The sequence below is a fragment of the Pinus tabuliformis genome, chromosome 1_2 (genome assembly GCF_031772625.1).
Source record: "Pinus tabuliformis cultivar Carrire ecotype Pingquan chromosome 1_2, CPIR1, whole genome shotgun sequence".
Classification (NCBI taxonomy): Eukaryota; Viridiplantae; Streptophyta; class Pinopsida; order Pinales; family Pinaceae; genus Pinus; species Pinus tabuliformis.
Genome location: NC_142298.1, coordinates 1321433521 through 1321452879, shown reverse-complemented (window position 1 = coordinate 1321452879; position 19359 = coordinate 1321433521). Strand labels below are relative to the sequence as shown.

At 39.2% G+C, this 19359-nt stretch overlaps 1 protein-coding gene across 1 annotated transcript in view; it reads right to left on the bottom strand.

Moving 5' to 3' along the window:
* LOC149211093 (serine carboxypeptidase II-1-like) overlaps positions 1-19122 on the bottom strand; it is a 51454-nt gene extending 32332 nt beyond the window's left edge. The window contains exon 1 of the mRNA XM_089399183.1: positions 18960-19122. Within this exon, the coding sequence (XP_089255309.1) occupies positions 18960-19122 (163 nt within the window). The remainder of the gene's footprint in view (positions 1-18959) is intronic.
* Positions 19123-19359: the final 237 nt, after the last annotated feature.

The following is a 19359-nucleotide window of genomic DNA, read 5'->3' as shown; positions in this document are numbered from 1 at the left end:
ACATTAATTAATCTCAGAAGTTTACCAATTTTTGGTACGCAATTGTCTGTGATGCAATGTACTAAGCTCCTTGTAAGAAGGATACATGGCGGATCACTGTGGCTGGATAGAGAATACCCAATTCATGTGGATGACATCCAGCGATTAACAAGACTCCTGGCGAGAGGAAATGCAGTTTCTTCTGCATTCCATGGAGGAATGAAATGGGCAAAGAAATAAGGTGGCAAGGATTACTATGAAAAGTATAAAACCAAGCAAGGAGGCAAAGGCGCAATGATTGACCTTATCAACAAGGAAGAGATAAAATTCTCCTGTTATATCATAGTAGGGAAGACGATGAGACACTCAAATTCAATCAAGTTTCAAGTGGAAACACTCGTTGGATGCAGAATTTTATTCCTCATATAAGGAGTACCTATGTTGCATACTTTTGATGGACCCTACTACATGAAAAATTAGAAATACATGAAAAATGTGATTGTAATCACATTTTTTCATGTATTTCTCATTCTTATTGTGGGAGGGTCCATTGAACGTATGAAACATGGGTACTCCTTGGATGAGGAATTAAATTTTGCATCCAATGAGTACTCCTGCTCAAAATTTGAGTAAAATCTAAAGGAGATAAGTTGAAAAAGTAGTTTTATTATTTTATTATTTTTTAATCTTTTTACTTTTTTACTCCATAAATGGTGAATCATCCCCCATGGTTGACATCATCATCTTGAATCCTATTAGTTCTTATAAATTTTATTTTGGTTGTACATTTTTCTTGACATCTCTGAAATTTTACTTGACATCTCTGAAATTTTGCTTGACATCTCCATCATGTGCCAAGCTGTAAAAGGATCCATTTGTCCCTTGCTTTCAATCAACATCCTTTGTCCACTAACAAAATGTTGAGAATACCCACTGGCAAATTTGTTGATGTTGAAACTGCCCACTAGTTGATTTGATGTTGATGAATGCCCACTGGCTAATTTGATGATGCCCACTGGCTGATGACGTTGAAAAACAACTCACTGTTGCTGTTGCTGTGTTTGAAAACTGCTCACTGCTGACTTTGTTGTCGATTTCCCACTGGAAAATTTGTTGATGCTCACTCGCTGATGAAAATGCCCACTGGCTTCTTTGCTGATGTTGTCGAGACTTTCAGTATGACAACCATTATCAATATCATTGACATTTCCCCCCCTTTGTCAGCTGAAAGGAGAGACAGTCTTCTTTAAAATATTTCTGAACTCCTCCCCTTTAGGTGTAGGAGTGTTTCACTGGTGTACTCCCTCATTCAAATGCACGAGAGTACCATCTTCATTTTTACTATTGGCAGAAATATGTGTGAGTGAATTCGATTGTAAAACTTATACAATCTTCTAACCGTGGATGACCTACCAGGGATCAATCCATGAATAATTGATCTTCAATCTGGTTGATTGTTGTTGTTTGTTGCATTGTGCTGATGAATGATTTGACTTGCCACAATGGTGACAAGGATGGAGATCAAAACACTGATCTTCCAGATGACCAGTTCTTTGACAATGAAGGCATTTTGGTTTGACTGCAACTTTAGTTTGTGTGTATTTCTATTTGTCTTCAACTTTCTCAGAACTAGCCGATGTGATTTGTGCAAGAAACCTTGCACTGACAAACTTAATGGGCCTTGAATAATCTGGGATATGCAAGTTGGCGTCATCTTTGACATATCCTAAGCCTCGTCGATTTCTGTTACTTTGGATTTCTTCCCATGGCTTGATGATTGGTTTGGAATAAAGTTGAACTGGATCAGGGACCACTTCGACACTTGAAGTTGGTTGGATTAGTGACTTGGAATCATCAACTGTATTTGTATTGTTCAAAGGCTTGGAAGCATCACTCTTCTTTAGAAACTCAGTTCTTTGTAGTTGTGAATCCAGTTGAAGGAACTCAATCATTTCATGTGCATGTTGAAGATGCACTTGAATATCAACAAGAATTGTTTTGCCGATGTTCACCATGTCGCCAGCTGATGATAAAATCAAATTTTTAAGAATTTGGGACAATTGAATGTGTGTCGCCATGTTAGCTTGCTCACTTTGAATTCAGGCTCTCTTGTACTGTTGCTTATTGTTGATGCTTTAAACACTTGCTAGAGTTTTATAACTTGGTTTCTTGAACTCTTGATTTCACACTCGCTTGATGACGATCGCTTTGCTTGAATGTTTCACTGATACTTTGTGAATGCTTCAATCAACTTCACACTAGCTCGTTTGTTTCAGATGTCTTGCTTTGAACTTTCACACTTGATTTTGACACGCTCACTTGCTTGGTTGTTTTAATGACACGCTCGCTTGCTTGGAAGAACTAAGAACAATCTCACCAATTATGTCTAATCCTCATTGTTCGAATGGTTGTTGGATGTTAACTAGTTGTAAAGGGAATGCTAGCTTTCTTTCTCTTCCGGATGTGGTTTGACAAGTTTTGTACTTCCTTGCATATTCATGTGCATCTTTAAATACTGTTGGCCAATAATATCCTACATGTAGGATTTTGTGAGTTGTGGTATTTCCTCCAAAATGTCCTCCAGCTGGTCCATCATGTAATTCTTGCATGACCTTTTCGGCTTCAGGTTTCTCTAGGCATCTTAGCAATACTGAATCATAATTTTTCCTAAACAATACATCATTGACTAGCTCATACTGATTTGATTTCAATCTTAAAGATCATTTTGTTTTATAATTAATATGCATAGGAGCATATCCATTTTTTAGATAAAATTTCAAATCGGCATATTGTGATTGTGTATCATTGAGGCTTACCTCTGATATTTTCACTTCATTACCTTGATCTTCTTCTGGTGGTAACTGGGAAGATCTTGTTAACATCCTGCAAAAACCTTGGCCCCTAACAACTTTAGCTGGCCGAATTCTACATCATATTCTTGGAGTGTAGTTACCCAATTAGCTCTTTTCTCCCCTACTTCTCTGTGGATCAATAGTTGTCTTACTGCAGGGTAGGGTACAACTATCTTTGTATGGGTTTTAAGAAGAAAAGCTCTGAAATATTTCAAAGTTTTAAAAACAACAAATGCTTGTTTCTCAACAGCTGAATAATTTAATTCGGTGCCTTGCAAGTTAGAACTGAAAAAGGAGATGGGTGCCTCGATATTTTCATTGTTTAGCTGTGTCAAAACTACTGCATCTGATGTATCAAATGAAAATGTATATAATACAAAAGGTTTGAGAAAGTCAGGGGTTGTCAATGAAGGAGCATTAATAATGGATTTTTTAATCAACTCAAATGACTCTCTTTCATCCTTGTCCCATCTGAAAACTTCTTTTTTTCTTATCATCGCTTGAAGGGGTAGGACAATTTGGGAAAAAACTGGGACAAATATTTTTACAAATTTTATTTGGCCTACGAATGATTGCATGGTTTTTTTGTTGTGTGGGAGGGGAATCTTTTCAATCTCTTGGACTCTATCAGGATCAATGTAGATTCCTTTCTTGGATACTATAAACCCAAGGAGTTTGTCTTCTGGTAAAGAAAAATAAGGTTTTTTGGGATTTAAGGAAATGCCATATTTCTTACATCTTTCGAAAATGTGCTTCAGGCACTTAAATGATTGTTCTTATCCTTAGAACAGACTGTGATATCATCCAAGTAAATAACAACCAATTTATTAATTAGACCTCTGAAGGGAATGTCCATAGCACGTTGAAATGTGGCACCAACATTAATGAGTCTGAAAGGCATCTTCTGATAGGAATATATTCCCCACTTGGTCCTGAATGTTGTCTTTAATCTATCATCTGGATGCACAAGAATTTGATTATATCCTGAGAATCCATCTAGAACAGACATTAATTTGGAAACTGCAACTGATTTCAATATCTGTTCCATAGTAGGCAATGGAAAATTATCTTTTTGACAAGCTTTATTGAGGTTTCTAAAATCAATATGAATCCTAATATCACCGTTCTTTTTCCTTACGGGTACCATATTTGATACCCACTTAGAATGTCTAATAGGGAAGATTCTTTTGGCCTTCAAAATCTTGTTCAATTTAGATTTGATTTGACTCTCAAGGTTTGGGTGAATTTTCGAAGCTTCTTTTGAACTAGCTTTTCGTTCGAAGTCATAGGTATGGTATGTTGAATTATAGAGGTATCATAGGTCTTGAGATATGCGTAATCCTAGGCAAAGACACCTTTATATGTTTTCAATAACCTAATGGAAGATTTTATTTCTTCAGATGATAGGCCAATGCCTAGGTTGACATTTTGAGGTTTTTCATTTGACCCTAGGTTCACTACTTCAAATCTCAAAGTAGAACTTTGAGTTTTGGAGTTAGTAATTCTCTTGAACCTATCCTTTAGATCACAAAGATCTTCCATCTTAACAAAAAACTTTGGGATTGGGTTTTGATCATGATTATGTTTGATTTATAGATCATGCTCATGTTCATCTATGATCTGTTCTTCATACGACCCTTCTAATGTGAGGAAATTAACTATATCCGCATCGTTGTTGAATACTCTCCAATTTGTTACATTTTCAGGAATAGATGGCTTAAATATTAACTCTATTGAAAATCTGTCTGGACTAAAGTCTTCTGAGGGAATAAGTCTGGATGCCACATTAACAAGTAAGTCATCACTTGCGTTTTGCAGTCTAGGGAGTGAAGATATGTTAAAAGCAGAAAAATAAGAAGTCAATTTTTGAGCTAAAGATTGATAGTTTTTAAGGTGCCCAGAGACACAATGAATTGTATTTCTCACCTATTTCACAATTATTTCAGAATCACCATAGTCTTGCAGGTATTTGACATTAAGACCAATGGATTTATACAGTCCTTGGATCAGTGCTTCATATTTAGAAATATTATTAGTGCATTGGAATTCAAGTGTGCAGGCTAACATGGTTTTCTCTCGTTACGGATTGATCAAAATGCATCCTGCACTCACGTTGTCTTCTGATTTAGAACCGTGAAAATAAAGAGTCCAGAACAGAGAGTTATTAGAAACTTTATCTACTAAACTTAGACATTTGGAAGCATCTGTTTGTCAAAAAAATTTCGATTTGAGAAACTATGATGTTATCTAAAAAGGGATACCTCTGAGCATTAAAGGATCCTAAAGAGGACTCGGTTGAGTAATTTCCAATGATATTATTAGTGAAGGCAATAGGTTCATTGCTTCCCTCAAGGTTGGTGACTTTATATTTCATGAATTTCTCTCGATCTACCCTGATTTGGTTTGGTTTACCATTCTATGGCAACCACATGTGAGACCAATCAATTGCGAAATAACCATGCAAATTTTCAGACCAATCCCTACTGAGAATCAAACCATAAAATTCAGGGATATCAGCCACCAAAATATCAATTATTTGTGAAACTTTTGGATTATAGGAAGGCCTAATTGAAACTGATGCTATTTCTCCAAACACCTCTACTTTTGTCCTATCTAACTGAACTATGTGTACTACAGATTTTTGAGGTGTAATGTTCAATTTGGTACACATAACTCTTAGCATTATATTTGAGGAGGCTCCTGAATCAACAAGGTAGTTGTGAACATTCCTATTGAAAATTTCATAAGTGAGAAAAAATGGAGGAACATGAGAAATAGACCTATCAACAATCAGAACTAGATCTGAAGGATCTACTTTGTTTGAGGATGAGGGAGTTTTTCCCATATCGTAGGCAGCTTGAGTAACTACAATAGATGGTATGGGAGATACTAGAACTGCTTTCAACTCTCTTAATAAAATATTTTGTTGCTGCTTGAGTTTAGTGAGCTCACGAAATGAGATGTTAGCTCTAGTATTTTTTATGTCTTCCAATATATTGTATTCGACTACATCTGAGATCACCAATGTTTTTGAGGCATTTGGGAATCTGGAGGAATAGGATCCGTTTGGCTAGTATTATATTTCTTAGCTACTGTTTTCTCCTTTGCAAGAGTAACAACTTTTTCCTTCTGATTTGTGATAGACATGTCAGGAGAGTTTTTACATCTTGTAGTCATTGGCAATGTTTGTGCTTCTTCTTCAGTTGGGAGGATGAAATCCCACATCCCATTTGTTATAGACATTTTTGTGCCTTACAGCTCTAAGCATGAAATGTCCATAAACCAAGGGCTCCTAAGTCCCTAAAAGTGTTGTTCTAACTCCTAAAGGAACAAGGTCAACAAATTACAGCTTCTCCCAGAAGTTCTCCACCAGAAACTGCTCAGAATTAGTCAAATCAGGATCATTTCAGCTGCTCCACTAGCCAAGTGCGTTGGATAGCACCTAATTCCACTAGCTAGGTGCGTTGCAACGCACCTAAATGCACTACCAGGGTGTGTTGAGCGGGAAATGACAAGTGGCAGAGTCATTCCACGAGGTGGAGAGACAATGGAAGCTTCCAGAATCTTCTCCAATGACACTTGCCTCACTGAATTCGACCAAGGATGAGTAAGAGGCTCTCAGTCTCCAAGTGGAAGCAAGAACTGACAGAGAGAAGCCACTAATCAATTCATGAGCTGACTCATCCTCCTTGCATACATCTATATATGGATCCCTCATCCCAGAGATCCAGAGGCTAGAATTTTGCACATTGTAAGGAATTGCTGTTGGTTTTGAGATACATATCAGAGAATTGGGTGATCTATGCTTTGTTGGGGTTGAAGAAGGGATCTCTTTGTTGGGAGGTTGATGCTGGGTCAGGAATCATCGGTTGTAACTCCTCCTGGATCTTCTTGTATATCAATAAAACTATTTGAGTTTCTTCTCCATGCTTGTGTTTCATTGATGCTTGTTACATTTGTATGGTTAACTTAAATCTGATCCTAAGTTATTTATGAATATAAACCCATGTCTTTGTATAGTTTCTTTCTTCTGTGATCTTGCAGATATTTGGTGAAGCTGGGCAAGTAAGGGAGCAGGTAGCTAGAAGCTGTCAAAGAGGAGAGAGATTGGATCGAAGGACTAGCGCAAGACACAGGTTGGTTCATCCAATTCCTCTTTGTTTATAGTTCATAAAGAAGAATACAAAAGTATTTTTCTCTGTTTGTTTCTAAGGTAGCTGTCACACCTTAGTGGGATAGAGTAGATCTGAATGGACACTTTTCCCGATAACAAAATGGCGACTCTGCTGGGGATCTTGTCTAGTTAGTTTGTTTGTGTTTCTCCTGTTGTTTGTTTCATAAACTTAGAAGCAGCAATCGAACTGCATTTGCCATTAACAAATGCAAAGTAGACATATGCTGCTTCAATCCATTCACTGGATCTGTTTATGATTTGAACAGCTGATTCATAGACCAACTGATTTCCCTTGTGATAGCTCTTAGAACCCCCCTTAGATCTACCTCTGATTGTGCATTACTGATTGCTTTTACTCGGCCAAAAACCATAGATTAAACTGCAAACCGTGACCCAGAACCCGGATAGAATTCTTGTTTTTGCCCCAGCGCAGGCTCTGTGAAGAGGTTCTGCATTTCAACGCACTTCCCGAGAGGGCTACCTGTGCTGCAATGCAGTTTCTCTGTGTAACAGGTGCGCTGATCAGCTTAGCCTTGTGCAGCTGAGGTTCTTTGCTTCATTTTTTCCAGTTTTGTCTCTGTTTTTTGCAGCCTGTGATCAGTATTTCACTGTTTCAAACCCCTTTTCCTTACTGATATTCCGCCTCAGTTGTACAAAAGAAACTGTAGATGTTTTTATGTGTTTGTTGCTTCGTTTACAGTTTTCCATTGCAAAAGTATAATAGTCGTGTTGTCGTCCTTTGATTTAGATCTTTCGCAAGTGTCGATTTTGATCATAGGAGAAAGTTTATTTGCTGTTGATAGTCGATTATGCTTTTACTTTTGACTTTGGCTTGAATTTGTGACTTTCTAGTGTCGAAATGAATATTTATTTCAAAATCATAAAGTGTCGTAATCGTCTCTACCTTTTGATTTCGAAAAGAAGCTTGTTTGTGTTTGTCACTTGAAAGCAAATTCAGATTTGTACAACAACTTTCTTTTTAGGCATCAATATTAAGAAAGTGAAAAAAAAAACACATGCATGTGCATTTGCATATTGGCAGTCTGTTTGGCTTGATTTAGGAAAAGTGCATTTACAGTGTGCTCTTTGCTCTTTGCGAAAAGATTGTGTCTTTCTTTTCCCCTAGTAGCTAGGATTTTCATTGCTGAAAAGAGATAAAAGTTTGTTTATCATCTTTAGATTGCATTTTAGGAATTACATCTACATCTCGTGGTGATCCCAAAAGGCAAACTTCATAAGAAAGATCAACTTAAAATAAATTCAATGAACTTAACAACGCTTTGGAACTTAACGCACAACATTTAGAGGTCTAGGCTAGAGACGTATTACGACGTCGTAAAGCCTGGTAACTGTTGTCCTCACTAATGGTTGGGTGATTCCTCCACTTTGAGACGATAAGTGCCAGTACAGACTTGTGCTCCCACGTACCGTCGAGTATATATTGGGAGACCCCTATAGGCTTAAAACCTTTATCCATAGGAAGCTGTGTCAGTCGCCCTACTAATCGCAATGCACCGAACACAGCATTCGGGAAGATTGACTGTCGTACCGTAAAAAGTATTCTGCAGTTTTGCGATTGGTTTGGTACTCCCTCTACCTAGACCTCCAGAGCAATCCCTTTCGTTCCTTTTCATACTCCTTAACGGAAAAGGTCCATCTGAGCACTTGTCACTTCAGGCTCATTAAAAATCGAAGGAGACTAGAGTCATCTTTTGTTTTTTCTTGACTCTTAAAAACTGAAAAAACAAGTTGTGTCAAAGCGTGTTAAAATTTATTTTAAACGGAATATTCATCCCCTTTTCCTACGTTGATCTTGGGTTGAGAAAATGGAGCCTACCAACCAAGGAATTCCCCTTGGTGGAAATCCTAGTCCCTTCTCCTCTTGGGGAGATGTTGGTGTGCCCCATATGGCCACATTGTCGCTTCCAAGACTGACAATTGGCTTGCCAATATGGCTCTTCTCAACCAATGTCGTTCAGAACACCACCATTCCTGAACAATCGAATCAGCAATTAGACGAGTCCAGAGTTGCCCACCAGCCTTCTACTTCCTCTAATTCTTCCTCTCCTCCTTCCTCTTCGCTTGATGGAACTGGTAAAGCTAAAAGCCATGTTCCTAAGGAGAAGAAGGAAAAGAAGAAGAAAGAGAAGAAGAAGAAGGTGTCAAAGGCGAATGTGGGAAAACGAGTGTCGTCTAACGAAAATCCACACACTGCACTGACCAGGCCTAAATCGCCATGTGTCATTTGCAAAGGAGACCACTTTCACAGAGATTGTCCTTGCATCCCTCGGATACTAAGGCACTGGTCTCCTCGTTTGCACAATCCGGTGTCATCAACCTCTGGTGATCATGTTGAAAACACACCGTCAACTAGTGAAAGTGAAGCCCCAGGACAAAAAGGGAAAGCTAGATTTCCTTGTAAACTGTGCGAAGGCAATCATGCCCTCCACCGTTGTCCCTTCTTAGACGAAGCTAAAAGAGTTTTGGATGATCGTCCGGTTTCACCGTTACGACTTCCTCCTGGATATAAAAAACTCTTGCCGAGTCCGTCACTAGTTGAGAATCTAGCTGGCCCACTCAAGTGGTCGGCTGAAGCGCCTATCATTGAAGATAAACCAACTGAATCCATACCAGACGAAAGTCAAAAGGTCGAGGCGGCAGTTGACCTGGTCTTGCCTTCAGAGGTTTTATCTTCGGATGATACAGTCACTGAAGAGAACAAGGATGACACCGTCCAAATTATCTTCATCAACACAGACTCTGATGAACATGGGGGCAATCTACCCGTTCCTTTACCGCAGGAAGGAAGTTCGTTAGAGCCATACCCGGCCGTCTACTCGGTCCCACCTCCAAGCAACCTAGTTGTCTCCTTCGACTGGAATCAACTAGGCAGACCCCGTTTACCAGCAAGCATACCATTCCGAATTATCGTTCAAATATATAGAATGGTCATGGCTGGTACCATCATAGATGAGGGGGCTTCTGTGAGTATCCTTTCCTCTACTGCTTGGAAAGCGCTTGGTTCGCCATCGCTTTTGCCTGAGATGAGAAATCTGACAGGCTTTGATAAAGGAACCAGTCGACCTTTAGGGATCCTTCCCGATGTGCCCATAACATTGAGAGGGAAGACAGTTCGCATGAACGTAATGGTAGTTCAAGGACCCTTGGATTATAACCTACTCCTTGGACGAGACTATATTTATTGCATGGGAGCCATCGTCTCCTCACTCTTTAGAGTAATGTGTTTTCCGCACGAAGGAAGAGTGGTCAAGCTCGTGGACCAGCTTTCATTTCCCGGATCACGCATAGTAAATAGTCATATACCATCCCTAAATGGTCTTTTGACGCAAGAAATGTCTCAATCCCCAGTCCGTCCTCCCGATAAGCGCGAGTAATTCGGAGGGATATGATTGAAAACCATGGGGCATGCGTCTTGGTCTGCTTCGGCAGGAAAACTTCGGGTATAGGGTAGGTTTCCGTGGGAGAATATGACTAGTCTGTACCCCGTCCGTCAGTGGAAGAGGGGTTATTCTAGAATAAGATTCTCTTGTCAAAGTTATGTGAGTTGGCGGGCATCGTCACTCACCTTTGTTTATCTCGGTAGACATCGCGGAAGAAATGTTTCATTCGCAACGCGAATAAGACAATCTTTGGTAACCTGTAAGAGGTAGGCCTCTCCCGATAGAACAAATGTTTTGTCTGCAAATTGAGGGGTAACCTTGAAACCATATTTTATACCTGGGGGCATGCAAACCTTTTGGAGTGCAAGCAAGGGGCGGCTATTTATTTTTTAAATTTTTAGGACCTCTAACCCTTTAAACTCGTAGGATTAGTCGTCACCCAACTTGCATAAAGAAAGGACGTGGGGCAAAAATCTAAAAGTTGCCGTTTTTATATGAGACATTCTTATCATATGACTGGATTAATCAAGCAGTTTTAGCACATAGTTCAAGCTCGTTAAAAAATAAACATAAGACATGAGCAAATGTTTCCACCCGCGTTTAAGCTCGTTAAAAAATGAACTATTCCCCGGTAAATAACCACCGTGAATGAAGCATTTCAGCCATTAAAGCCTTGGTCGTGTTTGCACCATCACCTCCACTTTTCCATTGGCCGATCATTCACCTCCATTTGATTGTTTACCCATTTTGAGGAACAGCTGCGAAGAGTGATTTCACTAGCCATCCTTGTGACACTGCCGTGATTGGAAAATTCCAAACCTTACCTGGAATCAGCTACTACCCATTTTTATCACTCGTTCCTCAAAAGACGAGTCTTCTTTAAGCTCTTTTCAACTGACTCGTAAAATATGAAAAGATTGCCGAGTTTTGGCCTTCCAGCTCGTTAAAGCGACCGGAAGTGCTATCCCTCCTCTAGATTTCAATCTTTTTGGACCTGAGGGATTATTGCACAAAAAGATCGAGCGCTTGTTTTGTTCGGCTCGTTAAAGCTAATAGAAAATTCATCCCTTCTGTATTGTTTTATACTTTTTCGGACTTAAGGGATTAGATGACGAAAAATGAATTTTGGAGTTACCTTTACGTACCTTTTTAGACTCTCTAAAAATGAAAAGGACCGAGTTATCTTTGTCGTTAGACTTGTTAAAAAGATTAATAGCGACAAACTTATCTTTAGACGAGAACGAGTTTCACTATCGCTAGGCTTGTTAAAACATAGTGATGGGTTTGCCCGAAGGGCAAATTATAGAACAAGCATATGTTATCCTCCTCAAGCTTGACAAAAATAAAGAGGTACTGGTCAGCAATGACTGGGGAAAAATTTGGAAGAAAACTCAAAGAATATTTATTGGTAGCAAGTCGCTCTTGAACATGACACTTCCACTCCGTGCCCGAGTCGGGTTGGGTTGTTTCATTCACCGATCACATCGCCATGGTCTCGCCATACCATCCACATTTGGGGTTAATGCTACCAATCCATCACATAAGTGTCGCCGACATGTTCAAGAGAAGTCATCCAGAAAGGCCACCTGTGTCCCGCCCACTACCATACATTATACTCCATTCTTTCATGACCGGCACCCTGAACCATATATCATCAAATCGTTTTCACCTCCATCAAAATCATTTGCTCCGTTCCGTGTCATTGATGTGGGATTCATTAAAGGCCCTCCTGTGACGGATCACTTCTTGTCGACATCAGCTCATTATCCAAGAAGTTGATCTAGGAACACCCCATTCAGTACTTCGAAGCTTGCATGCCTCAATGGCAAGTTTCTCACTTCCGGCGACAGGTATACATCAATGACCTTCGACCGAAAGATTTTGCGTGGTGTTCGACGCCAAGTCCTTTATTCACACCACATGAATTGTACTGCAGTACCTTGAGGGTCATTATCATTATCGGTGATTCCTCTCGCGCTTGTTAACAGTTTACATCATTGACTGGTAATCAAGCGATGTCTTTCCATGTTCGACTTCAAAACATTTCTCACATGGATCGACTTGTACTTCGAGTGAAGATTGGACGAGATTGAAGACCCCGGATCTAGTTTCATCCATCCGGGCTGCGATATATATTCAGGAAAATAAAGACATTGAAGTGTACAGCATTGCAGCACAGATAATCATCCTACCAAAAGGATGATGGCTCTATCAGAATCATCAGTCTACCATCAGACGATTGTCTGTCCTATGTACATGAAAATGAATTTATAAAGCTGAGCATGGGAATGCCCACCTCAGCTAGATCATGAAAGCAGTATGAAGATAATGTATTGTATTGTATCTTATTACAGGTCTCCTCCCAGCATTGAAAGAACTTCGGATCCTCCTAATAAAGTATTTCACCCGATAAACGGCCTCATACTTTAGGCGGCAACTGTTATAGACATTTTTGTGCCTTACAGCTCTAAGCATGAAATGTCCATAAACCAAGGGCTCCTAAGTCCCTAAAAGTGTTGTTCTAACTCCTAAAGGAACAAGGTCAACAAATTACAGCTTCTCCCAGAAGTTCTCCACCAGAAACTGCTCAGAATTAGTCAAATCAGGATCATTTCAATTGCTCCACTAGCCAAGTGTGTTGCATAGCACCTAAGTCCACTAGCTAGGTGCATTGCAACGCACCTAAATGCACTACCAGGGTGCGTTGAGCGGGAAATGATAAGTGGCAGAGTCATTCCACGAGGTGGAGAGACAATGGAAGCTTCCAGAATCTTCTCCAATGACACTTGCCTCACTGAATTCGACCAAGGATGAGTAAGAGGCTCTCAGTCTCCAAGTGGAAGCAAGAACTGACAGAGAGAAGCCACTAATCAATTCATGAGCTGACTCATCCTCCTTGCATACATCTATATATGGATCCCTCATCCCAGAGATCCAGAGGCTGGAATTTTGCACATTGTAAGGAATTGTTGTTGGTTTTGAGATACATAACAGAGAATTGGGTGATCTATGCTTTGTTGGGGTTGAAGAAGGGATCTCTTTGCTGGGAGGTTGATGCTGGGTCAGGAATCATCGGTTGTAACTCCTCCTGGATCTTCTTGTATATCAATAAAACTATTTGAGTTTCTTCTCCATGCTTGTGTTTCATTGATGCTTGTTACATTTGTATGGTTAACTTAAATCTGATCCTAAGTTATTTATGAATATAAACCCATGTCTTTGTATAGTTTCTTTCTTCTGTGATCTTGCAGGTATTTGGTGAAGCTGGGCAAGTAAGGGAGCAGGTAGCTGGAAGCTGTCAAAGAGAAGAGAGATTGGATCGAAGGACTAGCGCAAGACACAGGTTGGTTCATCCAATTCCTCTTTGTTTATAGTTCATAAAGAAGAATACAAAAGTAGTTTTCTCTGTTTGTTTCTAAGGTAGCTGTCACACCTTAGTGGGATAGAGTAGATCTGAATGGACACTTTTCCTGATAACACCATTTAGTTCAATTTCTTCTTCCATTTCAGCTTCCTCTTTGTTTGGCGAATCTTCTTCTGCTTCTTGGTCAGACTCAACATTTGAAATGGTGTTTGGGGTTTGTGATGCAGAAGAAGGGTTCCTTTTGAATGATCGAAAAGGTTTCTTGGGAGCACAAGATTCTGTGACCTGTTTCTTGATCTCAACCATTTCATTAGACATTGTTTTTAACACTTTCTGAAGGCCTTCAAGATCGAAAGGGTCCTTTGAATTTTTCTTCTTAGAGTCATCCTTAAATGTTACTTTCTTTGACTTCCTATCGTCTGTTTGTGATCTCTTTTTCAAAGCTATGATTCTTCTTTCTACAGACAGGGCTTCTTTCATGTTTTCTACAAGGGTAGCCTTATTGGCTCTATCTACAAAATTCACAATATTAGAAGGAAGAGATGATATATACCATTCTATTAGTACAACTACAACAGGTTTAGAGGGAGCTGGAATTTTATTTAGCAATTTGTTAAATCTGGAGTTGAAATCTTTGATCTTTTCATCTGGATTAGCTTTCAAATTAGAAAGATCATTGATCAAGGATGCTATGGTCCTATCATCACCAAATTTTGCAAGAAATACTTCTTGAAAAGTATCCCAGTCTCTAATTGAACCCGTTGGGAGGGAAAAATACCAAGACCCAGCAGATCCTTGGAAAGTATAAGGAAACAGTCTAATTACAACACCTTCATGTGCAACTCATTGAGATTCATGGCTAACATAAAATTATTTAGATGTTCTTCGGCCGGGAGAGCATCGTCAGGATTATACTTAGGCAACCATTTTTCTGGGTTTGCTGGGAGTGCATTTGGATTTGCAACTAGGACAACACCAGGATTTGTCCAAGGTTGATTCGCCATAACTTGAGTTGGGAACTGAGAAGATGAGAAGGTCAGTCCAGAAGTAGGTATAAATGGCGAAGAACTTACTACTGGGTTAGTACTATTAATTGTAGTACTAATTGGAGAAGTGGATAGGTGAGAAGTCGTGGATTGAGTAGAAGTGGATGGGGAAGTGAATGGATGGAAAGGTGATGTGATCTTGTTGGTATCTGATTCAGATCTTGATGAAGTAACTTTCCTATGTCGTGGAGGGATGGGGAACTCAAAAGGGGTGACCCCAAGTCTTTCACTTTGCAATCTAGTCAATACACCCGTTTGTTGTAATAAGGAGGTAACACTTTCTTCAGAAACTTCGGATTTCTATGGTTTGTCGGCATAAATCAATATATGTTCCAATTTCCGTATAAAAGAATGAAATTTGGGAGACTCGTGAGTGTAATATAGAGAGGGTGGTTGCCTTACTACTTCAGGAGACAAGGTGGATGTTTCTACAACTTCAGACATCTGATCAGGAGATTCTGAACGAGTTTCAGAAGGTGTAGAAATGGTGGAGGGGTTTTGACTCTTATGAATGCTTTTTGAATGATCTTTAGGTTTATATGCCATTCATAGTTGAATTCCCTCCTTCTAGCGCCAAAAATGTTGTGGCCTCAGAATTCTGGTTCCGAAACATGGGGGATAACTAGCCGGTTTGGACCTTAAGACAACTCCTTTTCCGTTTAAAGTGGTGGCTCCGACTAGGGATAATGGGACTAGTTTCCCAGTGTGGGTTTTAAGATGAGAGTGGGTGGTTCATGAGTGTTTGCAATAGAATAATGATAATCTAAGTGATCTATTCTATGATGCAATTTCTCTAACTAACTTATTCTAATATAACCCAGGTATTCTTGTGTGGTATGCAATCTACAAAGATATATGTTTAACATGTGATAATAAAGATTGAACACAACTAAATAGAGATGATAACGTAAAAGATAATTCCTTTGACTAAATAGTTAGTCAAAGGAATTTATAAAATATATCGTATATATGATGAGTTATATATGAAAATCACAATTCTAGCTAGGCATCATACAAAAGTGAAATTAACGCTTAACAGAAACAATTAATCTCACATATAATTCATGAAAGTAAAGTTTTTCCACTAATTAAATGTAAATAGAATCAATCATACAATATAATAGTACCATATGTGTGAAGTCCTGCTCTTTGACAAATGACATAGACCAACTTCTTTCTTCAAATCAAATTGTCTCCCAAGAATACAAAAGTGCATCAACAAAGGAAAGTAGTATGATATCTAAAAGAAATGATCATGTTCCTTAATTTCACCAAAGCATTCACAAACTTACAATAGTGCATTCTTTGCAAATGTTTTTGATAAAATTTTGGACCCTTCTCTAAATGCATGAGAAGGGTATAAATACTATTCTAACTAATATGAAAAAACAGATTATACAAAATTTGAGGAGGTTTCAAACAACCTTCCTCCTAACTAGGTAACTAACTCCAAAAATAAACAAAGGCTAAATAAACAGAACTAAGAGGATGACTTTCCGCCTCCCAGCTTGTCCTTTAAATCGCAAATATCGTTCATCGGTTGAATTTGAGGAGGTGCCCCGAAATGTGTCCTTAGTTGTCCTGTGAAGATCACATCTTTGAGTGGTGGTAGCATCTGTTGAGTCGTACGAAGGGAACAATTGAGAGTCATAATATGGCTATGTGGCTTAACAAGATATTGCCAATACGACTCCCAGTTGGTCGTGGCCATTATTTTAATTGTTTCTATTTAACTCCCCGCCTTTTCTTGCCAGCCTTTATACAGAGCATTTAAATCATGCATTTCTTTAGTATTGCCTTATTTCATGAGATTGGTGGAGAACAAGATGTAATTCACTACCTTAATGATATTCTTTGATACCACGAATACCCTTGCGACTACTAGCTCGACCTATTTGTTCTCGCATCCCAATATTTGAAGAGAATGTCATTATGAGTTTCCTCAATCTCAGGTAGATTGGCTTTCCTTCCATCTTCTCTTTCTTGCCATTCGATAAACTCAGAGATTCTAGTGTTTAAATCGTTAAACTTCGTTCTCTGGTCGATTTCCTTATCTATCAGTTGGTCGCTAGTAGTCAAATAGGGAGTAATGTGTGACATCTTCTGGCAGAAATACTCCTACTATTTCACCAAAAGGGAATTTAATTCTAGGGCCTCTTTAATAAACTCCTCAGTAGTGGGAACATCCTTGTATCTTTCCATGGATTGCTGCATTTCTTGGAGTTGCTTGCTTTTGGCTGATATATCAGCTTCATGGCTTATTTTGAGGACCTCCATGTCTTGCTACAATTGTGTGAGCTGCTTAGCCACCTGCCTGTTTGCGCTTGATTTCTTTGCCTCAAGCTCTTGTTCGAGCTGCGCAATCCTCTCCTCTTTTTCCCTTAACAAAGTAGAGACTTCAGTAGCCTTTCCATAATGGCCGATGAATATGCTCCTATGAACTCTGATAGTCTAGTCAAGTTTGCAGCCAAATTGAAAGGAATGTCCTTCCAAACAAATTTCATCGGCTCATTTCCAGGTGGGAATTGGGGTGTATATACTCGTCTCCTTTTTCTCTGCCTTCTAACTAAAACCTTGTGGAGAGGGCTATAGAACACATCAAGTGGAGGTATTTCAGTTACTTTAAGAACAATTTCTGATGTGGGCAGAGCAACGAGGATTTTAGTATGCTGGGACATTGTCGCTTGTTCCTCCATAGGCTTGGGCTTTGTATCCTTATGAACATGTAGAGGAGTTTTACATTCCTCTGTTTCTTGGGTATTTGTGGCTTTGGGAGTGCCTTGCAATTTCTAATTAAACTGATCCCACTCCTACTCCAAACTACTACCTTTGGCCTCTGAACTGATCTCTATATTCGGGGTGCTCATCACTTATTTCTTAGCTGACTTCCTGCTGGACTCAGCTATGTTGTCTGTGTCTTGGGGTTTCCTTGTGTTTGGTGTCTTCTTAGTGTTCACTTGAGAGTCTACTTGAGAGCTAGGACCTCCACTATCAACAGTGACACTTGGTGTAGACTTATCCTAGGCTTTAATAGATGCATTGGGATCACCTGGAGCCTCTCATTTATGAATTTCTGAAATCTTTGAAAATATTCAGGTTTCAGATTCGCCTTTTCCCATTCGAACGCTTGTTCGAAGGATACAGCCGACTGTAACAAATCCTCAAAATAATTATCTTCATGGTTGTATGGTTTGATTTTTACTCCAGTAGTGACATTATATGCCACTTTGTTTGGATCAAATTTCCTGTTAGGCAATGTATGAAGCCTGAGGGCTTCCATATGTGCTGATTCCTTAGTAGCATGAACAAAATTTGCTAAAGCAAAAGAACCGCATTTAACAGGGAAAGTGGGCCATAATGACTTCTTGCCGTCTTTGAGAATTTTAGTCAGGCCCCTTCCCACAGTCTGATAGGGAATATCTCTTGCTAATAATTTATTATAAACATATAAAGGAAGGACATGTGGATCAGTTGTGCTACCTAAAACCATAATGTAGGTGAACCATTCTTCAATGAAATATTTGCCGATAGTAAGCAGGTCTTCTCCGACTTCTTGGGAAAACCGAGGTGCTTTCTTATTGAAAATTATTTGATGTAGGGGCAACACAACAACATGAAATATCTTATAGAAGTGAGGTATGTAATGTGATTCCCATATTTGTTTATGACTGAAATGGATTGGGTAGGGATCCTGTAAGGTCCATTTCCAACCCATGGTTGGAAATGTCATGCAAAAACAGATAGCATCCTTAATATAGGCACTAAAATAGAACGAAGGGAGGTTATCTGAAGAGGAGGTTTTCTTATGTCAATATTCGGTAATGGTGGTGGCTAGGTTGTCAGATAGGATGGAGGGCCAATTAATGATATGGGAATTAACATAGGCATCAATTAGAGGAATCCATTCTATTGAAAGCTTAGTATTATTGGGTAGCCCGTATAATCTACGTAACATGGCTGCTGCATAGTTGTAGGGGTTTGCCAAAGAGGCTATAGGATACATACCCAATTTGTCATATTTGAATTTTTTGTCGAACACTCTCCAACCCAAAATTAGCTTGATAAGGTTTTCAACCACCCACCTGATCATATCCATGTATGGAAGGATTTTAGCTCTTGCTCCTATCCTATGAAGGAAAGAACAGGAAGCATCTCTGCATTGAAGTCCTGAAGGCCTTGGTGATCCAGTTGTTACTCTCGTAACAGTGATTTTAGGACGCTCGTCCTCCAGCCTATTGTAAATAACTTCCCAAGCTGTTCCGCCTCCGTCAGCGTCACAAACTGTATCAACAAAGATAGGAGCCATCTTTTTAAACTCAGATTCAACAATGGTCTACTTGCTTTGTTTCTACATCACCTTTCGTAGTGACATGTCTTTTGTAGCTTGCCTGAAATAGAAAAGATATATCAGCGCAAACGATATCATCTAATTAAGACTGAAAGCTTCTCTGAAATGACTTTGGATCATGAAATGAGATACTTGATTGTAACTACCCATAACCCGGAAAATGATTTTCCTTCCTTGGGCCGCTAAATATTTATT